Source organism: Brachypodium distachyon, chromosome 3 (genome assembly GCF_000005505.3).
Source record: "Brachypodium distachyon strain Bd21 chromosome 3, Brachypodium_distachyon_v3.0, whole genome shotgun sequence".
Lineage (NCBI taxonomy): Eukaryota > Viridiplantae > Streptophyta > Magnoliopsida > Poales > Poaceae > Brachypodium > Brachypodium distachyon.
In genome coordinates, this window is record NC_016133.3 from 33,475,025 (window position 1) to 33,497,990 (window position 22,966).

The 22,966-nt window shown below is 47.2% G+C and overlaps 2 protein-coding genes across 2 annotated transcripts; both read right to left on the reverse strand.

Moving 5' to 3' along the window:
- Positions 1-434: 434 nt before the first annotated feature.
- Positions 435-7,228, reverse strand: LOC100837801 (COP9 signalosome complex subunit 1). The gene is made up of 6 exons (XM_003574170.4): positions 6,560-7,228; positions 6,100-6,420; positions 5,248-5,364; positions 5,070-5,155; positions 1,095-1,329; positions 435-1,017 (listed from the first exon to the last, which is right to left on the reverse strand). Exons 1-6 carry the CDS (start codon positions 7,088-7,090, stop codon positions 838-840), a joined length of 1,470 nt encoding a protein of 489 aa, XP_003574218.2. The 5' UTR covers positions 7,091-7,228; the 3' UTR covers positions 435-837.
- Positions 7,229-12,511: 5,283 nt separating this feature from the next.
- LOC100845604 lies at positions 12,512-13,504 on the reverse strand. Its single transcript, XM_003571935.4, has one exon. It carries the CDS (start codon positions 13,409-13,411, stop codon positions 12,752-12,754), a length of 660 nt encoding a protein of 219 aa, XP_003571983.2. The 5' UTR covers positions 13,412-13,504; the 3' UTR covers positions 12,512-12,751.
- Between the last annotated feature and the right edge of the window lie 9,462 nt (positions 13,505-22,966).

Sequence of the window (22,966 nt, forward strand, 5' to 3'; positions counted from 1 at the left end):
CTTTCTATTGCATGTATTTGACGCTTTTTAGCCATAGATACATCCAAATTTTGACAAATTTGAATCACTTAATATGGGACATTGGGACGGACAGAATATTATTATTGCTACTGTAGTATCCTTAATCCTACGAGGATCTTAATTGGCGATGGTGGTCAGTCACCTTCAAACCATTGAGATTGCGGTAAATGACAGTACATTTTCTTTAAATATGTAGTTTATTATTTTCAATCTGTAAGCAACACACGGTATTGTGCTAGTTATTGCTAATAGAGACTGGGGCCATTCTGCCTGCCACGGTGTGCCGCTGGCCCGATGCCCAAGGTATAATCTCTGTTCATTGTGCAACTAGGGGCATTTGAAACAATATCAATGCCTTATCATGGCAGCAGCCCTAGAAACAGGTCCACTGCAATCAAGAGTGACGGTACACATTTAACAATGGAATCAGCTTGTATTTCTGGACGGAGGCAGTAGCACACAAACAAGACGCCTTCGGTAACAGCGAGATATAAAGCCTCCAAAAGGTCAGTAGACTTGTATGCGCAAATCATCAACAAGTATCTAGCTATGTGCTCCGAAAGAAGAGCATGCATGAGAGAAATTATAGCATCTTGGGGTACTCAAAAACATATGTAGCAGCATACTCCAGCAGCTACATTATCAAGAAATGCAGCAGATCTACTATCTGAGCTTCAATTCTAAAAATCATGAGATGATATTCTCAAATATTTAACCATGGCACGAATTATCATTTAAACCTCTAAATGCACCTTAGGTCCAAATCAGAGAACTTTTTCACATGCATCTGCAGTAACGTTAGCACTCTGCAGAACTTCACACCCTCTTTTCTGCTGCCTTTTGGTTGTACTCATGTTTGAGAAGGTTCGCCCTCAGAAGCATGGACTTGACATCTCTCTCAAACTCATTGCCCGTTTGCAGTGCACGCTGGAAAGTTGTGTTTCTTTGGTCAGCATGATTTGCATAGAGAATCTTGTTGTGCGAGTCTATACGAGCCTGCATAAATTTTGAAAAAAGCTCAGCAAATTAGTGCCATGTTCCAAGCCAGGTGACAAGACATCTTTGTTACCTACCTGTATTTTGTTATCAGTGATAAGTGCTGCCAACTCTTTCTCTAACATGGTCACAGAAGTCTTGAAGGCGACAGCCATTGTGTTGAGATCAACAGATATAAATGGAAATGTGTATTGTATGATAGCTTTGTGGCGAATGTCCTTGTACAAAGTTTCGACATGCTCATGCAAATGTATATCCAGTAGCAGGTTTGACTTCAGCTTCTCAAGATATCCCAGACATGACCCATAGCGACTGGTATAAAATAATCTTGTGATTAGTTAATAACAGACAGGTGCAAAGAATTAAAATCCTTTCTGTTTATGAATTTTTTTAAATGCATAATCTAGTAGCATGAAAGACATAAACATGCATCTCGAAAATAAATATATCCCCAACTTAAAACAAAAGAATTCTTAATAGTAGAAGGTCCGTTCCAACATATCTTTAAAAGATTTGAGTTGGTGGTCGTCAATTCACCCTATCAAGAATACTCCCTAACTTCTTAGATAATCACTTGATTGCCACCAATTCAATGTGATATAGATATTATGTATCAAAATATTTTGATTAAAATTGATTTGGTTTGATGTATATACTTTTGAGATGATTGTTTTCTCAAATAAATATTTTGAGAGTATTCTTATTTAGCATAAAGTTGGAAAATATGAGCACATAAATATTTAAAACAACCCGTGCATGTAGTATATAATTTTAATCCGTAGCAACGCATGTGCATTTAGCTAGTAGCTCATAATAAATGAGCTATATGGAGGTGACGAAATAGACATACAAGGACACCATTTCTTAGGCAGCGACTAAAATGTGGCATGTTATTAGTGACAATGACAAGAAAAGAGAGCAAATGTCATCTTATCCACATCACGGAACATCATAAACCGTAAAAACTCACAAGCTGAAGAATGTGGTCATTTAAGGTAAGAAAATCCATCATTTACCAAAGATAGGATGAAAAGTCAATAGGCAATCAGAAAACGCTCAGAATACATTGACAGACCATGTACATCCTCGCTTATCATTTATCAAAATTAGCTTCCCAACTTTAACACATCAAAGAACAGATACATAGAGTTAGAAGTGGCCTGGTATTTGTCTAATTTACTGCGTCGATATTCCAGCCTTGACCTTCAGCTAGGGGTGGGCATAAAAACCGAGAAACCGAAGCCGATGACCGAATAACCGGAAACCGAAGCCGATTAGACCGACACCGAAGAACCGTTTAAATTTTCGGTCAGCAAATCTCAAAAACCGAAGTTTGTTCGGTTAATTCAGTTCCTACCCTCGGTTAACCGAAATACCCGAGGAACCAATTGTTTGTATGAACAGAGCCTTCTGCATCTTCACGTACATCGCAAGCATCGTCATGGGCCCGCCGGCCCCAGGCCACCAAGTCACTCCTAGCCCAATTGCACGTCTGCACCATGCATCCCCAGCCTAACTCCTCGTCCTAGCCCATTAGGAAGCCCATAAGGAAAAACGACGGCTTCTATTCGATCGGTCTGCCTGTATCTCTCCTGATTCCAAGACGCAAACCTAGCCGCCAGAGCGCCATCTCCAATCCTCGCCAGCTCGCCACAGTTCACTGCCCCGACCACGGTCTCCTTGAAACACAATTCGCAAGCGAGCTGACTCTCCTCTCCGTCTCTCCTTCATCTCTTTCGTCCTTAACCGCCCTAGGGCTCCCGGTACGCAATTTTTTCTTCACGATTTGGTTTCTTGCGTGCTGCCATTTATTGATTCGGTTTTGTTCGGGTATAACTGAGAACCGAACCGAATTTTCGGTTCTTAATTTTTTCAAGGTGGTCAAGAATTTCAAAGAACCGGAATTTCCAAAAACCCGAGGAACCAGCCCGTTCAGTTCGGTTAAACCGAATACCCAGGCTGACCTTCAGCTTACTCTAAAGGAACTATTTTGGTCCCACAAACTTTCAATGTATGCACTCTTTGCCTGGACAAGATAAAAATTAGGGGAAAAAAAAAGATGCCACAAGACCACAATGTTCTGAATGCCTGTGATACAGAGTGCAAACTTGGGACGAAAATCATTCTTTAAAATCTTATAGGACCTAACAGGAACGAGCGCAAAATCGTAGTACCAAACCTTCCTTGTTTGAAATATGCACACATTGAACTGGACTGACTGCAATAAAAATACAGTGGTTAAAAAATGTGCTTGGTTCGGAGCCCTGATTGGAAGAGCGTTTTGGAGCCCAAAACCGGTGTATAATTCGGAGCGCAGAAAAAATCCGACGGGGGGCCAAAAGTGTGCTTTGTTCATCATTTTCAGTTTTGTTTTCCGCTCGTATCGCTCTAAAACAACCGTAGAAGTTTACGGATCTAACGAGGCATGGAAACAGAATCGGGAGGAGGAAAGGAAGTGGGCGGCGGCACGGGAGAACCTAAAACCCAACACCGTCGGTGACAAGAGCGGGATCAGTGGCACTTTCTGGTGTGGGTGCGCGAGGCGTCAGCGACTAGAGCATGTTCCGGCAGCACGTGGGTCGGCAACCAGAGCAGCTCCGATGGCACGAGGCGGCGGCAACGACAACCTCCCTGGCTCCCTCCTCTGCCTCGCCTCGATCACTGCCGGCGGCCTGCACCATAGGAGCTGTTCGTGGAACCTTGCTAATCCAAACAGGAGAAAACAAATACAAAGGTAATTCTGTGTGCAATGATTTACACTCGTAATCTATTCCGGCTGTATTTTTCTGAAGTTGTAAGCAGGGCCTAAGTTATTCTACTTTTGCTAGCGTAATACCTCTATATAGGTAAACAACACTCATCAAGCAACCAAATGCATTTCATCTGTAGGTCCTTACCCTTTTCTGTCCTGACATTCCTTCAAATTTACCTTGTACAGTTTAAACTAGGTGATTCCCCGCGCGTTGCCACGGAAAATTCTATATGCACGTCTGGATATGATTTTAGAAACAAATGATAATAATATGATTTAATGTAAAAGAAATATGAATATTGTAGGACAAAACAACTTTATCATTCATAAAACCTATGCAACAAAACAATAAGTGTAATTTTGATGTGCATGAACATTAAGAATTTCGAAGCAACCGAAAAGTGAAGCTTCGTCAACCTGAATATTTGCATATCTTAGAAAAATTGACATACATATCATGAAAAATTGTGTGTTTGGTGAAATATTTCTATGCAACGTGAAGATGAAAAATTCTAGGTGTCAAAATATTAAATTCGAATGGACCACCAAAATGGATTCCTAATGTACTAGAACACATGATGTGGATGGTGATGTGGAGACTTTGAATGCCCATGATGTGCATGATGTGGATGATGATATGGACACCTTGCATGTGAAGCTTGCAAGCATTAATTGCATTTAGTGGGGATCAACTTTATAGATTATATAGATTTATCCAAAAGTCATCTTCAAATGTATCTTGTACAGTTTAAATTCCCAAAAGCCATCATATGTTATCCAAAAGACCAGAACTCTTACCATATTGTATCATAATAATCATTGCTATAGGAGTATGGGACCGATAGATTAAATAAAGCTACACCCACAAAAACAGATGCAGTTAAAGAAGGATGCAAGGAACAAACTACTCCCTCCTTCCCTATTTGTAGGTCGTTTTAGAACTTTTTGAGTACCAAGGAGGTCATGCCCGAGTACAAACTGCCGATTGAGAATTTATTCCTGCTCCATAAAAGGTACAGATCACATCGATTCCCGGCCACCAGCTCCCAAGCGAGCGAATCCTGGCAATAAAAGCCCACTGGCCCATAGGATCCACGCGGAAGAATAGGATCGGCAGACAGAAAAAAATCAGGAGGAGTGAGGCTATGTGCTCCTGGCCAACCGGATTGATTGCATGCCTGTTTTACTTTTTTTATATATAGAATGCATGCATGCATCACTCGATTATATCTAGAAAGACCTGTATTTTGGGACATTTTTAGAAACTAAGACGAACTATAATATGGGATCGATGGAGTACCTTGCATAAAAATCGTGTACAAGCTCCCTTACTTCAGGCACCAACTCCAGAAAATTGCGGAAATTGTAGTTGTCAATAACTTTGCTCTGTAAGTGAGAGAAATTAATCTGGTTTAGACGGAATGGTAAGCATAAAACACGCCATGCAAAAGGAAAAGGCACTTCAAGCAAGGATGAACCTTCAGTTCTGAGCGATCAAAAGAAGCAAGCGCACATAGTGCACCATAGATAGCAACATCTTGTGGAGCGATGACTTCAGAATAGTTGTTCCTCAGCTCTGATCCTGTCTCTATAAACTTCAGATGCGAGCATACTTTTAGTTTTAGCAGACATCTTAACAAATCTATTACTATTATCATCAAGCACCGTAAACAAGAACACAAAATGACCGCCTGGAACAAAAACTAAAGATCATTGATTCATTGTTATGTGCGTCTTCCAAAATAAGCTGCTAATAATAACCATTGAAAGGTTCCATTAGGTATCACGTCTCGAGCCCAAAGTAGAAATGGATATTTCGGATGGCATACAAAGTTTTGTTGGCAGAGAAGGATGAGAGAATGTGTTTTACTCAATTTTGTACTCCCTCCGTCCAACAAAGGATGTCTCAACTTTGATTAAATTTGAATGTATCTATACACTCAGTCATGTCTAGATACATTCAAATTTTGACAAAATTGTCCAACACTCCCAGAAATCAAATCAGATCAACAAGCGACCAAGGAGTAAACAAACTGGCAAACATGATAGTCCAGCAGACTAATTAAATTACTGGACCCCTTCATTGGATTTCATTTCCTTACTCCTGATAATAGCAAAGGTTATGATAGTAGTACTGACGGAATCACAAAGAGCATAACAGATGCAGTTTTAACACATCGATTATTCAGGCCAATACAGAGAATGTTACCAAGTTCCAACAGATTTATTGAACAGGCTTCATGAATGCCTGATAATCTGATATTTCAATTCAAAATCTTAAGGTGGAACCGTGGAACAGTAACCAGGAAAGAAGATTCTAGTGCACCAACCTTCCGGGCAGCAAGCTTGTATTTGTTTGTTCCCAAGTACGCTATTCCAGCAGCAGCTCGCAACTTGGCGACAGTAACAGGGTCTATATCTTCTGGTGTCTGCTCTGCCTTGCTGACATAATTGGAGACGTGCATAAACTGTCCCAACTCAATGCTAACCAGAATCACATTCATACACATCTGAACAACATGCTTCGGGTTAGTGCAGTAATCACGAGTTCTGATATAGCTCTTCAACGCTTCTGAAAGCTGGCCACGAGCATAGTGGAAATCACCAAAGTCATTGTAACCCATCCGGATGCTCTCTTTGATCAGATTAGTCTGCAGGTAAGTAAATAATTTCAGAACACACCCCAACGCCCCCCGCATTGCGTCAAGCGGAAACAGCTGTCAAGCGGAAATAGCTATCACACAATCCTAGAACGAACGAAAAGCGAGCGAAGTTTAGGGGTTTCGGTACCCTGTAGCCGTTGAGCTCACTGTCCAGCTTGTCCTTGCGCATCAGCGCGCGGCGCTCGACGGCGTCCGACCAGGCCAGGTCTACGCCGTAGCGGGGCCCGAGGCGGCCGGCGATCCTGGCGGAGACGTCGTGGTGAAGGGTCGTGTCCTCCCCCTTGAGGGACTCGTCGTAGGCGAGCCGCAGAGCGTCCAGCCACATTGGCTCCGACCCGCACTTACCCGCGATGAAGAGTAGCCGCGCCACGCGCGTTCGCCCCGAGTACTGCGCAGCGTAAGCCTCCAAATCGAACTGATCGCCGGACACTGCCACCAGGGAGGCCTCTCCGCCGCCGTTGGCGGACGGCGGGGCGGTCGGGAGCTCGTCCTCGACGTCCATGAGGTTAAACCCTAGAGGAACGGCCGGGGGACAGCAAGGAAGGGGGAGACGCAACGGCGACGAGAGAGAAGCAAACGAGAGAATGAGGGGTCGATCCGTAAATTCGCACTCACGGGTCGGTGACTCACGGGTCGGTGACTCACGGGCTCTACCCATCTCGAAAAGATCTTCAGAAAGTCGTCGAGAATAAGAAAACAATCGGGTACATAAACACAACAATCAGTTGCTGTCAATAAAAATCAAATCATTTATCGGACAATCTAATGGGCAGACGTGCCCACCGCTGTCTTATGGTACGGCGCGCGTCAAGATCCGCGCGCGAGACGATCTGGTGGCCAAAACTCTTTTCTCCTCGTCGCCGTTGGTCGTAGTTGCTGCCTCCAACCTCCCGTCCACAAAACCGCCGCCTCGATCTCGCTTGCGGACGCCTCATCCGAGGGAAGTCGCGCGCGGCTGGATCTCCCACCCGATGGGGGTGGAGGAGGCGCGGGGGAGCGGCTGCAGGGCGGCGGCGGCGTGGGATGGTGGCGCTGCAGCAGGCGCGAGGCCACGGCAGCGCGAGACAGGCGCGGCGGAGCGGAACGAGGTGCGGGGCCGTGGCGGCGCTGCAGCAGGCGGGAGGTCGCGACGGAGCGGGAGCAGGCGGGGCGGCGCTGCTGGAGCAAGCACGGGGCGGCGGCGGAGCTGGATGAGGTGCGGGACCGGGGCGGCGCTCGCGGCGGAGCGGGAGCAAGCGCGGCGGCGCTGCTGGAGCAAGCACGGGGCGGCGGCGGAGCGGGAACGTGCCCGGCGGCGCTGTAGCAGACGCGACGGTAGAGTTGCTTGAATGCGTCTTACGTTGCGAACGGCGACGAAGCAGGCATGGCGGTAGTATGCGACAGTAGCGACGGACGGAGGTGGAGTAGGATCTGTCCCGGAAGAGACGGTCGCCGGTCTAGATGGCGACGCGAAATAGGATGAGATCATCGGTGTGGCTTTCGTCTTTGTTACATGAAGTATAGAGCGCATCTTTGGACATGTTTCTCAAGTGTATTTGGTATTTTGGCTTGTGCCAACAATTGCAGCTCGATTTATTCTTGTCATTTTACCACTAATCATCATTATTTTGTTAGCCTGGTAATTAGGCACGGTTAACCCGGCAAACATGCTTAATTAACTTGGTAATTATGCACGGTTAACCTGTAAACACGCTTAGTTAACCTGATAGTTATGCACTGTTAATCTGATAAACAGGCTTAATTAACCTGGTAATTAGGCATGATTAATCTAATAAACAGGCTTAATTAATCTGGTAATTAGGCACATGTAACCTGATAAGCAGACTTAATTAGATATTAATTAACCTGTGTGTTCTGCGTTGCTTGTGTGTGTGTGGTGCTAATCTGTGGTGGGGATGGTGAAGATCATGAAACATGCTGGTGTTGATAAAGTTTTTCTAGCTTCTAAACATGATGAGGTGTTGGATGATGTTTGTGTGTTAAAAGTCCATGTTAATTACGTCCATATCTTGGACGATTTTTTATCTCCAAATTTTTCCATGGGGAACGGATCCTGGGAGCTGCCGTGTGTTTGGCCAGTAAACTATAGTCACCTGATAAACAAGCTATATTAATTTGATAAACTAGTGATTATGCCCTGATAAACTAGTGACTATAACCTGATAAACGAGTAACTATAACCTGATAAACAAGTTATATTGATATGATAAATTAGTGATTATGACCTGGTAAACTACTGATTATAACTCGGTAAACGAGTGATATTAACCTGGTAACGAAAGGTCTGAATTTTTTTGTTGAGAAATATTCGGGTAAGATCTGAGTTTGAAGCAGTCATCGATACGAATCTAGAGGTGAAGACGGATTGTGAATTGGACACCTGGATTGAGCTATAAATTTTTTGAATCTACGAAATCACCTAGTACAAAAATGCTCAAACTCAATCAACTTCCATGAACTGGCTGCAACGATTAAAACCGCCCAGCTGGGCCGCACCAACTCGCCCCGCGTGGTCATGTCCGCTCACCGCGGTTCTTAACGGTAGCACACCCCTATAACAGACGCCGCACGCTAAACTCTCTAGGGCACGTCGCTAGATAGTTCAGTCCATCATTTATTATACAGAATATCAGCTCGAGACATTCATGGGAAATTTTCAGCAGGGATTGCAGCTAGATGATCTTTCTTATTTTGCCATAGAAGTATAGAACATAGACTGTTGCTCTGTTTGGTTTCTCGCTGGAGCTGGAGTTTCATGTTTCAATTTTTTGCATTGTTTTTCGTTCTGTGCGAGGCAGACTTTAAGAACCTATAATTGGGGGCAAAGCTCCTTTCTCTGTCGGCTAAAAATCAGTCGTTTATCATATCACGGAATTTCAATTCTAAATTAGACCTCACATCTACATATTTGAGAATCGTATAATGAGTATTTCAAATAGGGTGAGTTGAGCAGCCATTAACACCATCACAGCCGAGTTGTTTTCTTTCTAGCTGAGCTGTTTGATGTGGTATGAATCAGACTTTAAGTTTCTGTGATAAGGTTAGAGTATGTTGTGTCTATTTTATAAAAGAAAAATATATATTTATTTGACAATTTTTAGGGTGTCCATGAGCTCGATGCACCCCAAGACTGACCGGTGGAGGTTAAGACTTTTCTCTTGAGAGAGCGGAAGCGCAATAAACATCTACGCACGCGCTGGCACGTGCAAGCGATGAGAATCATGCCTTCCGGTAAACATAAGGACCCTAAGAGGTGATTTCAACCAAACTATGACTTGCGCAAAAAAAAAACTATGTCGCACGTCTTTGTGTCCCTTTCCCTAGAAGACTAGCATGATATGAGGGGTTACCTCATCCTTATAAGGTCTTCTCTGCTTCCTCACACAACTGAATGAGGCTAAATCCAACACTGACCTCTGTGCCGACATGTCCATCAACAACATCGATGAGTGTCTCGTGCATCGTGGCATCCCATTTCTTATTGAACATGTTCCTCCACCTATACTTGTGTGACACCTGTGGAAGCATCAATAATGGACCGGCGTCCTTAGGTTCATCATCTCCTTGAACGATCTTGCAAGGATGACACAGTACTCTAGCGAGTCTCCCTCCCATGAAATCATCGCATTGACGTTGACACCTGGCTTGCATGGCTACCGGTAGGCCTCGCAGATAGCACGACGTAACCATGTAAAAACTAAGTAAAAACTAATCAAATTTCAATAAAAAAAGAAATAATTGTATAAAAAACAAAAATATACTACTCCCTCCGATTCATAATGAGTGTCTCAAAGTTAATACAAAGCATTAAATCTGAGACACTTATTATGGCTCGGACGGAAACTAGTTCTAGTAGTTCATTCTCTCCAAATTAAGTGTTTTATCTTTGCCTCTTTGTAATTAAATCCAATCTCTGCCTCTCCCCTTATGTCCTACTCCGTCTCTGCTACCTGTGTCTCATGCCTTTTTTCACTAAAAATCCAAGTGTTCATAAAAATATGAAAGGATGTTTCTAAAATCTGAACTCGTTGTAGAGTCGTACTAAGGGTGTGTTTAGTTGGTGAGTGGATTAGGATCGGTTGACGGCAACCAGATTTTAAGGGTGGGGCCAACCAATTATCGTGTTTGGGTGGCATGAGTGAAACCAACCAATTTTCGTGTTTGATTGACTAGATCAAACCGATCATGTGACAGTTTTGTTTTCTCCGCTCGTCTCCCTCCTCTAGAACCAACATTTTTTTTTCTCTGCTTGTCTCCCTCCTCCAGAACAAACCAAGACCCCTCTACTCGTGTCTCTTCTTTGGAACCCGACTGAGACCTCCCTCTGATTCCGCCGCGGCGACTGCGCTGCCGACAGGAACGAAGGCCAACAAGTCAGACTAGTCCTCAGCAGCAAGAGGGACGAGCTCTGGAGACGAGACCCTGGCCGTCGGCGCAGGCAGCCAGCTGGGCGATGGCGGCGCCGACAAAGGGACGTTGATGAAGTGCAGCGTGCGGATCTGCAGGCCGCAGTCCAGTGGCCGAACGCACAGCCCTTGTTGCTGCTGACCCCCACTAGCCAGTAGATTATGACAGATTTTAATCAGTTGTCCCCACTTTTACTTTGCATTTTGATTATTTGCCTCACCCTCTATCTCTTACATGTGGAGGATGTGGACCGACCCACATTTTCCACAACTAGGTTGGTGGACAACTACTATCATGGTCGTTGAATGCTTTGAGATTGGTGTGAGACAAAAACGGTTGGACAGTTTAACGCTGGGCTAACCAGTAGGCTAACCGCGTATCTGTGCACTTCCGGTGCCCCAATGTTGCCAAAGTGTCGTAAGGTGCCAATCCCGCTTAGAACCTACCTCCTACCTTCTCCCCCACACTTCTGCCCGGGTCCATTTTTAGATCAGCCGCCATATCTTCCCCCACGCTTTGCTCCGCCTCCATTTTAGGTCTAGGTCAGCCTCCATCTCCGCCCCCTCACTGTCTCCCCCGAGCCCGCCTCCCATGACAGCGACGGCGGATCCGACGGCCAGCTGAGCCCCCACCCTCACAGTTTCCCCCACGCCCGCCGCCCACAAACCCGTCCCCGAAAGCTTGCCGTCCATGGCGCATTGGGGTTCATTTACAGAACTGCTAGCGAGCTTCTCTCTACCTCCGCAGGAGACAGCTGAGAGGTGAGTTTTGCTTCAATTGCTACACCCGTACTCGCTGCCGGCTCCTCCATTCCGTATATTGGACACTCTGGCTGCCTTGGTGTGGCCAAAATGTTCAGCCTACTATCAAAAAGTCCAGGCCAGTTTTGGGTGGGATTTGCCTAACTCCCACACCTCAAATGATTCTGACAGAGTGTGCGTTTTCCGGATCTCAAAGCATTAGAGGGTCAGGATAGTAGTTGTCCACCGACCTAGTTGTGGGATTGAGTTTTCGGGATGTGGACTCATGTTTTTTTATTTTTCTTTCACGCTCGGTTATCTTTATTTATTTTTCTTTTTTTATGGAAGATCTTGCACAACTTCCTTTAAAAGAGCCTCTTTCATGAAAAAAACAGAATCGTGAAACGTCCTCAAAACGTCGTTGCTAGTTGGCAAAACTACCGTTCTCCGCTAGGATTCTACCAAGACAATGGGGTCGCGGTCATGGACATGAGTCATGACCAAAGCCGTCGCGGCTGACCGGCTGCTCAGGCCATATAAATGCCGTGACCCGTGGTCTCGCATTAATGGATACACACGCAGGTTGTAATTAAGCTGCAACGCAACCATCAAACCTACCGGGGCAGGATAGCATCATCATCATCATCAATAAAAGTCTCAAAACTCACATGAAAACGACAATTGTGTTCATCCTTTCCTTTTGTTATGCAATGGAAACGAAGTTTTTTTTTCGAAAAGGGGTGTAAGCCCCGGACTTTGCGATGGAAACGAAGCGTCTGGTCAACTCTTTTTTGTTTGAAGCCGTCACTGGCTGTCGTTGCCTGGCGGCCTTTTGTCGACTTGGCCGATCGCGCACTGCGCAAGCCAGCCGTCCGACGAACAAGACCAAATAAAATATCCGGACCGCTCCTTGGTTAGACCACCTAAATTCCTACCGGTCCCTATCGCTTCATTTGATATTTCGCTGAAAATAGACCCAATTCATTTCATATTCAGGAATTATCCAAGAAAAGGACTGAAACTGAGTAAAATACTAGCAGCGTCCAAACGGAACAAACGACGACCATGTCTTTGAGAAGCGAGCCGCGATAGGGGCCGGGTGGACCTTGACTCCGTCGTCGAGGTCGCCCGTCGCCGGCACGAGCCGGGACATGGCACGCCGCCGCTTCGGCCTACGTGCGCACGCCGCCGTCGTGTGCGAGGGACCGGAGCTTGTCGCCGCCATCGACGCGCGCCCCCACCTTGCCCGCAGTACGTCCGCGGCCGCTGCCGCCGCTGGCTAGTTCCCCGTCAACGCCAAGCCAGGGCTCGCGGCGCTCGGCGTCCATGGGCACCGTCGCGGCCGCGCGCAATGAGCGCCGCCCTGCGACAGTCGCCGGGGCCGACGACGACGATACGGAGAGCCCGGCCTTCTCGGCGGAGTGGTGCGTCTCGAAGTCGAGCTCGGCGGCGGACCCCCGGCCGCCGCACAGCGTGACGCCGGTGCCGGAGACGGCGACGGCGACGAAGGGGGTCGGCCCGAAGACGATCTTCTCCGGCGCGTTGCGCCCGTTGTGCCATATCGAGAAGCAGTAGGTCGCCGAGCAGAGCGTCGCGGCGACGGCGACCGTCAGGAACAGGTCCGCGCGCGCGTACCACTTCCTGCCGGCGCGGCCGCTCGGCGAGCTCGTGCTCGGCATGGCCGATCGGCTAGCCAGGGGGCGCTCGGTGAAGCGCGCGTGTGCAGTGCAGGAGACTTTTGAGGAAGATATGGTGCAAGCAGGGAAGGGAAGGAGTACGTGGGCTTCAGTTGAGTAAGGTGTTTTAAGAAGGGGCGTAACCGTGTAATCCATGGCGAGCAGACTCGGCAACTTGTATGGACTAGTAAGTGTGACTGTGCACCACGTTAATACGGAACATGATTTTTGAATCTCATTTCTCTCTCAAAGAATTATAAATCACGTATTTGTTTATTAAGTGCACGTGCGTCGCACAATATCACAACACTAATGTTCAATCTATACCAATATATTAAATTAGGGTTGGTGGTGATGGCACGATCGTCGTCGTAGGTTAACTTCGTTAAAATTACAACCAATATGCCACTGTCCGTTATTTTTTTTTCTCCAGTTTGTTTCACGATTTCTCCTACTCCGTCTGACAACCGAGGCCACCACACCCGCATGCCGATCTCGACGACGCCATGAGTTGCCTACACAGAAAATATAAATAAAAATTTGTGATTTTGTTGACCCGTAGCAACGCGCGGGTACAGCTACTAGTACTGTACTTTATAAAGTTTAACATCCACAGGCCAGCCTAAGGAATCACAATACCTTGGTTAACGACGAAACTAAATACCAAAAAATATCTTAATAGTTTAAATATTAAAATTGAAAAGCAAAACGTGATAGGTCGTTGGATCGAATGCCAGCTTTGACTTTGCTCTTTTTTTACCATTTGATTGAAAGCTAACGGTTCAACCCAGTACAATTCGCAACCAAATTTGGTACAGTTCAAACTAAATTCATGGCGTAGAGTAGAGTGGAGCAACTACGTTATCCCACGCTAATAAGATATTAAGATGTCCACCACTCCACCTCCCACATCACATGCTATCAGCTCCACCTCTGCCTAAATATCTCTATTCTCTTCATTCTTCTCACCAATCCACCCACCACTCTCCGCTGAGCATGCGCCGCCACAACCAATCCAAATTTTGGTTCATAGTGTTGTTTACAAAAGAACCAAAATACTCATACTCAATAGGGATAGAGGAATCACGAAATGGAAAAATATATGACTCAAAACATGATGAGGATCACAAACAATGCCATTAACTTTAACAGGAGTTACAAGGTCTTAGTATCAACAAAAACTGGGCAGCAAAATACAACATCTTGACAAATAACAGAGCGCCCTCCGGCCAATCAGCTGTATATGGATGCCATTGGCAAATTGCAAACGGTTCCATCTGAGATTAAGCATGCATATAATAAAACTTGGTCAACTCTATGACGTGTAATCATCGTGTTCGTTTCGTGGCTCTCTCGTATGTGCAAGTGCAGAAAAGAAGTGTTTGTGGGTAGAGTCATTGACGACCAGGAGGACAGGTTTACGATGGAAATATATACCTGCATATTAATCAGAGCAGGATATACACCAAATTCCTGTTTTTTTTTAAAGGATATACACCAAATCCTGAGATAAATGAAAATGTGAATATGACATTTACTTCCAAGGTACCGTATATCTTTTTAAAGGAAACTAACTGGAATTGGAATACACTAACTTGCTTTTGGACCATGAGTGAATGGGTCTATGCTGGTGTGCTGTGAGTCCATACCTTTATCTGTAGCTTGTGCGGAATTGATCCAGTCAAGGTTACGTCTCTATCGGAGCGTGCTCAATGCGCTAGGGCCCATCAACACGCCTGATAATGATGTTTCCTCGTTCCTGCCATGGGCCAAGGCCTCGCGAACGAATTCCGCACCGGCCCATAGAAGACCCCAACAACTGCCAAACAAGAAGCGGAGATTACGGAGAGGCTTCCATCCCATGGCGCGGGCCAGCGCCTTTAATTTTGAAGATGGATTTTTATTTGTTGCTTGGTGATGCAATAATGTCACATATGACGGTTATTCACTCCATAGTAAGTGTCACCAATTTAATATATACTAGCAAAAAGCCCCGTGCGTTACTACGGAAGAAAAAAAATTGAAACACATGCTAGCTTAAGTTTTTTAAAGTGGTGTCTTTTGCACGTAGCTACGTATTGAAAGCAACTCTAGCGTTACCGAAATTTCTGATAAAAAAACGTTAATTTAGTCTATAATTTCATATTTTATAATTTTTAGCCCATATGAAAATTATGTTAGCTCCGACGAGATGCTGCTCTCCCTTCGCTCCATCACGCATCTATGCGATGCCATGCCACATATATCGGGCATGTTTCAACCATCATCGATTAGTCATATGATCAAGTCCAATCGGATCAAAAAATAGATCCAGGAAAATAATAAAACTAAAATCATATACAGAGGGGAATTAAATCAATGGAATTTTCAGAGCAGATCCAGTCGTCGAACGCCACCCGGCCTCTCCTGATCTTCTGCAGCACTGCCGTCACGCCTCCGTCTTCAGACTGCAGCGCCGCTGCCGAGCTCCACCTACCTCGCTCGCGGCTCGCCCCGCCTCTGCCTACAGCCACCCGTCCAGATAGATGAAGAGGGAAGGAGGCAGGGGCTCGGTGTCCTTGGTCCAAATCGGAAGCACCGGAGGAGCGAAGAGGGCAGGGGGCGCTGGGCCGCCGGATGCCTAGATCGAGTCTCCTCGGGACTCGGGAGGAGGAGACAGGGCAGGGGATGAGGAGACGGGAGTGGTCGTGCGGGCCAATCGGTAGTAGAGATCGGAGAAGGACTGGAGAGAGGGCGGCGCGGTGGGGGAGAGCAGTGGCGGCGGCGGCATGGAGAACGAGCGAGGATGGCGATGAAGGGAGGAGTCGGACTTCGTGGAGGAGTCGGATCTAGCGGTGCGAGGAAGAAAAGTTCGGGGGGATGAATCGAGGGGATAGGTGCGAGAGGGAAGGGGACAGGGGTCGAGCTGCGTGCCCGCGTGAAAGGGTCGTGCGGATAGTATCGAGGACGTACGTCGGTGGTTAGAATCAATCGGATAAAAAAACGCATCGGAATTAAAAGTGGTGACAGCGGTAGCAAACTCGTAATTTTGGTCTAGCAGGTGCGCGTTGCTACGGGTCAACAAAATCACAAACTATTTATTTTTATTTTTCATATAGGCAACTCATGGCGCCGTCGAGGTCGGCATGCTGGTGTGGTGGCGTCGGTTGTAAGACGGAGTAGGAGAAATCGTGAAAAAAAAACTGGAAAAAAAGAAAATAACAGATTGTAATTTTTAATTTTAATGAAGTTAACCTACGGTGACGTGACGGACCGACACCGTCAACTCCAATTTAATAGATAGTATATATATATTAAAGATCCCTGCATTATACTAAACACAATAAACGCAAGTAGGTCCAGCAGACATACTTGTGTTTAATATAATAAGGACACATATTACAGCCCGAATTACATAAGGACACAAAGAAATAAGAAAAATACAACCAGGTCCAAAGACACGCTTCTTGCTCCTAGGCCGAGCAGCAGCCACGCGTCCAGAGTAAACCGTCGGGCCAACACGTGTCCCAGCTTCAATCCTGCCGCCGACCGAGATGTGCGCCACCAAGGAGAGTAACACACCGCCGGCCGCCACCAGCAAGCAGGAATTCCACCAGAACAAACAGCCTCCGCTAAAACCGGAGGAAAGGGAGGCATGCAAAGCCAACGATCTTGGATGTGCTTCAGCTTCGGCCGCCTCATGGAGCCCCGAGACAGGGCAAGCACCATCGCCCCTAAAATGGGCAGATACCTCTTGACGGAGCACGATGAAGAGCCACCATTTCCATTCCGTGGAGGCCTCTTCCTGGAACTGCCTGGTGGGCCTCCGAACTGGAGGTTGAGAGGAACAAGGACCGTCCATGGGATGAATCTGGCGACAGAGACCAGCCCTACTCCAGTGCATGTGATGGAGAAGGAGTACATCACCGGAGTAGTGAAGAGGAGAGGAGGCGGCGGAGGCGAGGCGAGGCGCTGTAGAGAGGGGATGGATGAGGAGGGGAATAGAAAGGGGAGGAAATGAGCCCCCCGTCACCAATTTAATACAGAGATCGGTGGAAGTAACACTTGCTGTCCTACACGATGAGCAGACGTGGCAACGCCAAAAAACACGAAAGAAAAACAATCGATCGATCGGGCAACCAGAGGCGTGCGCTCTGCCGGCAAGGCGTAGTATTTTCGGCCCAGCTAGACTGTCATTTCTATAACTGGGCTTTATATAACTAGGAGCCAGGCCCCCGGGAGTGTGTGTGGTGGGGGGTGGGGGGGGGGGGTGGTCGTGGTGGGGGCCGAAAATCCTCTAAAAAAAAAGCAATTAGGTTCGTCAATTAATTGCTAATATCTGGATCGAGATCTCAATCACAAGCTCGGTACGTAAGGAAGTCCTAATTTCTTGCTACAATTCTACGCGGAACTTCGAGTCGTTGTGTATTCCGGCCGGTTTACGGCATTGATTTTGTGCGTCACGATATCGTTCACTGACATCATGGTCTGCCTTGTTCCGTTACGAAATTTATGTCAATGACCGACATCCGTAAACGACAACTCACTGGAGCCCCATGTTTTCTCACGTGTCGCCAGCTCGTACAACACAGCAAGCATTTATTCTACAAAATACAGTAAGAGCATCCACAGTTTTTAAAAAATCCACCTTTATAAACACCTCTAATCCTTAGAGGCCGCCTCCAAGCACTGCAAGAGTGTGCCTCTAAGCAAACAAGTTAGGAAGTACAGCTTCATTTGGAGGCAATCGATAACAAATAAAAAACAGATCGGGAGTTGGAAAGGTGGGGTTGGAGGACTAGTACTTGACAATGAAAATAGTTTTTAATTACATGACGGCACCCAGCTTAGAAGTGAAAAGAGAGCTAACATTGCAGCATTCGTTGATAAGAATAGAAGTTTTTGTAGGTTCCAACTTAGAGGCAAAATAGTGTGGATGCCCTAATGTACTAATGTGGCATTTTCTTGTCAGTATATAATCATATAAGCTCGCACCAGCTGCTACCGTTCTGGCCGTGTTGTACTACAGTACTACTAATCAAACGCACCTGCGTGCGTATAGTTTTGATCGAAAAGCAGGTGCGCATATCAGCATTATATTAGCTAGAGTAGCTACTACCCGACACGAGATCGGGTATATAGGTTAGGTAAAATGGATTGTCACTGCCGAACGGCGAACAGTGCTGGTACTGGTGTCCCGTGTCTTGCCTGGCCAATGTGATTGATTAATTTGGACCCGAGACTCCCACAGGAGATCCAGAGGGGATCAGATCAGACCAAACCAACACCAACTACACGTACGTTCTCCGTCATCTCCTCCCTGTGCTGTGGTGGCCTGCGTTGGAGCTGAGTCAGGCACACCGAGTCGCCAAATCGGAGGCATGCGGCGCGCCGGCGTGCACGGGTGGACCAAGAATTAACTCGAACGGTGTACTTTGTTGTGTAGTATAATCGCCGCCGGGCATGCAACACCTTCAACTCGATCCTGTCAATTTCAATCAACTCGGTGACCGCAGCCAGCCACTAAACTTGTCTGCAATTCTGTAATCTGTTCAGCCGCGACGGTGAGTTTCCGTCCAAACGATGAATCAACGGTCTTGCCATTCCATTTCTCATTAAAGCCATCGTCAATCTTTTTGCCTTGTAAATTGTTGTGTTCGGTGAGCTTAACAGCCTTAACCGACCGCCTTAAAACGCCATTTGGTTCATCTTTCCGTAGCCAAAAAGTCAGCTTCGCCGAAGGACCCAAATACAGAATACCTCAATCAACAATTAAGGTACCCGAGAAAAAAAACAATTAAGGCAACATCGAGACTAAACTCCTCCAAAACCTTGTACGCAGAGGCATCCGGTAATCTACATCTCGTGTTTCCACGGGATCCACGCGCCCGGTGCTGACTGAATGCTGATATCTTGAGATAGTACTGTAGAGCGTAGGTACGGCACCGGTGAGTGAGAGGCCGTGGCTGTGACGGGGACCTTTGCCTGCACAATTGCTGCCTTGCTGGAAGTCGAGGAGCCTAGCTGGCGATGTCGACGCTGGGCTTGGAGATCAGAAAGCTAGGGGAGTAGTACTAGGAAAGCTCTCCAATTTCTCTACCTTTTTTTTACCGATATGCCTTTTTGTGGAGTCAATGGTTACACTTGTGTTTGTGTAGGTTCTGCAAAGTCAGTGTCTGTACTTTGTGTTGTTGATGCATTCAGATTCATCCTGTCTTGTTTTCAAATACATGTCACAGTGAATAATACACAAGCCTGCTGAGACAATACCAGCCCCTGGTTGGTTCTCGAAGCGCGGCACGTTTGTGACCTTCAGGGAGGGGGAGAGTAGCTCCTTCCACCGGCTTGTCTGTTTACACGTTCGTCAGGTTCCCATGTCTGGGTGAGATCAAACGTAGACGGGCTCCTGATCGTTAATTAGGTCTTGCAGAACGTGGACGATTATTGGACTCTTCTCTTCTTCTTCTTCTTCTTTTTAACGGGGACTCTTCTCTTCTGTCTCTGCTGCTTCTTCAATTTGTTGTTGTTGGAAGCTCTTAATTTTTGTCTCGTCAGAGAAAACTCAAGCGATTCAGCCATCAATTCTGGGGTAGCTAAAACTGCACTAGATGCCATGACGCTTGGTATGCCAGCAATGATGCTGCCTAGCAAGTACTCCCAAGCAGTCCTGCTGCAAAAATTGACCACTGGAGAATGTGAAAAGGCAGTTCTGAAATTAAAATTTAGCAGGTTGTTGTGGCGTTGCGCTGACGACATCGTACAGCCTGAGCACATTTCGTGCGTCCAACCTTTCACGCAGGAGAGACACGCGCCGCGCCGCGCCGAAGTAAGGTCCTTCGGGCAGCGTGTCGTGCTCGTGCCACGCGTGCAGGCGAAAGATAGAAGCACGAAGGAAGTATTGGTATCCAGAACTCCATCCTGAACTTAACTGTACCTGTAAAATTATGTATACTGCGTTCTGGATCAGCGCCTGGCTGAACTGTATCTGCATTCTGGATCGGCGCCTAGCCTAATTAGCCTACTCCCTGTACCCGAGACCCATCCATCGTCCACCACCGTACCACGTCTCGACAAAACAAAGCAACTTTGCGCGGCTGGCGCCATCTCTGCTAGTGGTCCTGCCACCGTGGGCCTGTGATGCGAGCGAGGCTATCATCTACGGAGTACGTACTTAAAATCGTTCGTCCCCTTATCACCAGTCGCGTCCTCGTCCGCTACTGCCGCGCTTATCCTTGAATCCTCCTCCATCCTCCTCATGCTGCTGTCAGCGTCCGTTTCTGTACAGAGGAAACGTACGTATCCTGGCTGGCGCCACGATCTGTACACATCCTGGCGACGGCACATTTGGCTCGTTTCGGCTGCTGCGCACCAACTGTACGTCCCGGCGGGCGAGGGCGGCCGGTGACACAAGCAAGCTTGCACGGAACAACGGCGCCAGATACTAGCTAGAGCCTGGTGCCTCTTGCTTCCATCGAAAAGGAATTCTGCGACACGACGGAACGAGATGGATGGATGGATCGATGGATGGTGGATACATAGGTGCGGTGCACCGAACCAAGGCAAGGCTGCAGATCGTGGGAATCTGGCGGCCACTGAGAAGCTGGAGGCAGACACTGGTTAGTTAATTAATCAGCAGTGCTGTCACTGATCCTGCTCGTACACGCACCATTGATGGACGCGGCCGCCGGCCTTTTCTTTCATCATCGTATATTTTCTCGACAGATGAAGAGTAATCCTACCATCCTAGGACACGATGTACAGGGCAGGACGATGGACCGATGGATGTGTGCACGCACTATTGCTACGTACTGACTCTGGCGCCCTCGTGAATATATCGAGATAACGAGGCCGGTTCCGTTCTTTTTACCGCCTAATGCATGATCTGCCTAGACTAGCCAAATTCAGTTGCGAACTTGCGGGATGATATACTACTGTACAAGTATTTCCTTCAATACTACTGTACCAGTTTTGCGTCGTGCAAGATCGAGCTGCCTAATTCAGTTGGGGGCAATCGTACGTCGGTCTCCGTTGCTCGGTCACACGAAGATCAAGCCCCAGGCATGAATGAATATTACGGCAGCGATGGATGGATCATTTCCCTGCAAGGACGAAAGGAAGGTCGATCGCTGGAGCAAGCAGTAGTACAGTGCTTAGCTGCACGCATGTGTTGCCTTGCGCCCCTAATCAGTTGGGCATCGCGTGCTGCACGTTGCATTATTGATCGACCACGCGCATAACCCCATATACTCCTATTTTTGATATTTTGCGTGAAGAAGCAGGAGCGCGTATCGGCGGATCATTCATCAGACCAGTGCCAAACGAGAACTGCGAAAATGGAGTATGATCGGTTTACTTTTTTAACGGTAGGGCATGGCTGGTGGGGCTGAGGACGACGCGCCCACGGGAAACCCAGAGAGGGACGGCCCTGGACCGGGACGGCGGGGCCCGAGAGAGCGACTGGTTTTGGACTCCGGTGCTGGTGAGGTGGAGCTGAGTCACCTGAAACGATCCGGTGGCCAAATCGGAGGCTTCAGCGTGCAAGGATGGTCGTCCGGAAAACTATAGTGTAGAGCACTTTGTTGGGTAGTGGGCGCAGCCGGCGGCAGCCATCAGGCAGGCAGCGTCAACTCATCCGGTTAATTTCCGTCAACTCGATACTCCAACTAGGAGTACATCACACGTACCCCCTGGTGACGCAGGAAGAAGAAGACCATTTGTTCGCTTTTGCCTGGAATCCGTTGCATCGATCCCCACGAATCTCGTGTCGTTCGTGTGGCATAGACGTCGTGAAAGCGTGACCGGTGATTTTCAAGCAAATCGGCAGAGGGGTCCGTTTCGAGAAAAGAAGAGTCGACCAGCCACAAGCCCACAAATGGATCACTACGAGGTTGATGCGCTGGAGTCTCATAAAAATTAAACACGTCTGAGCTCTACAGGAAACAAATATAGTCACCATCGGATTCGGTGTGTCCGGTTTGGATGAACAAAAATAACGTGTGCCGGAGACATTAGCGCCAAACCTAGGATTATAATGCAATCACGAATTCACGATGCTTTCCAACGCACCCTATGATTCCTCTTTACACAGCAAAACATCCAGGCATGTAAATCCAAGAGCACCAAAAGGAACTCAACTGTAAACAAACAAAAATCAATCACCAAGACGTCATCGTCATCAATCCCTCCAAAACCTTGTATACTCCTTTCCTATTCTCTCCTTCCACCTAATACAGCAGTCGGCCACGTCTCTCGCTCTAGCTTGTTTGTGGCTGCACGGGCTGTGTGCCGTCTGAGCTGACTCGGATCCAGTGATCCACGCAGAGCTCTGGTCGTTGCCCTGATATTTTACGACAGAGTTCTAACTTGGAGAGCCGATTTCTCGACGTCGGCGGCTTTGGGTACGCCACGACGACAGCGATGTGACGATGGAAAATGTCACGGAATACTACGTACCCTTTGTTTATCTATGTAATCACTCGTCCGTTGCGCTCCAATCAATCATATTTCCCCAAGGCAAACTCAAGTTGATGCGGCCGACGGTTTCTCTTTTGGAAGAGAAAAACCGAGACCATACGTTAGGCCTAGCTTGATCCATTTCTCGAAGGCTCGAAGCGCGGCAGGTTTGGGACCTTCCGCGGCGAGTAGCTCCACACAACGGCAGTCCAGTTTACACGTGTGTGGATTTCCCTCGCAACGACGCGACTTCTTCTTCGGGTTTTTTTTTTCTGTCCA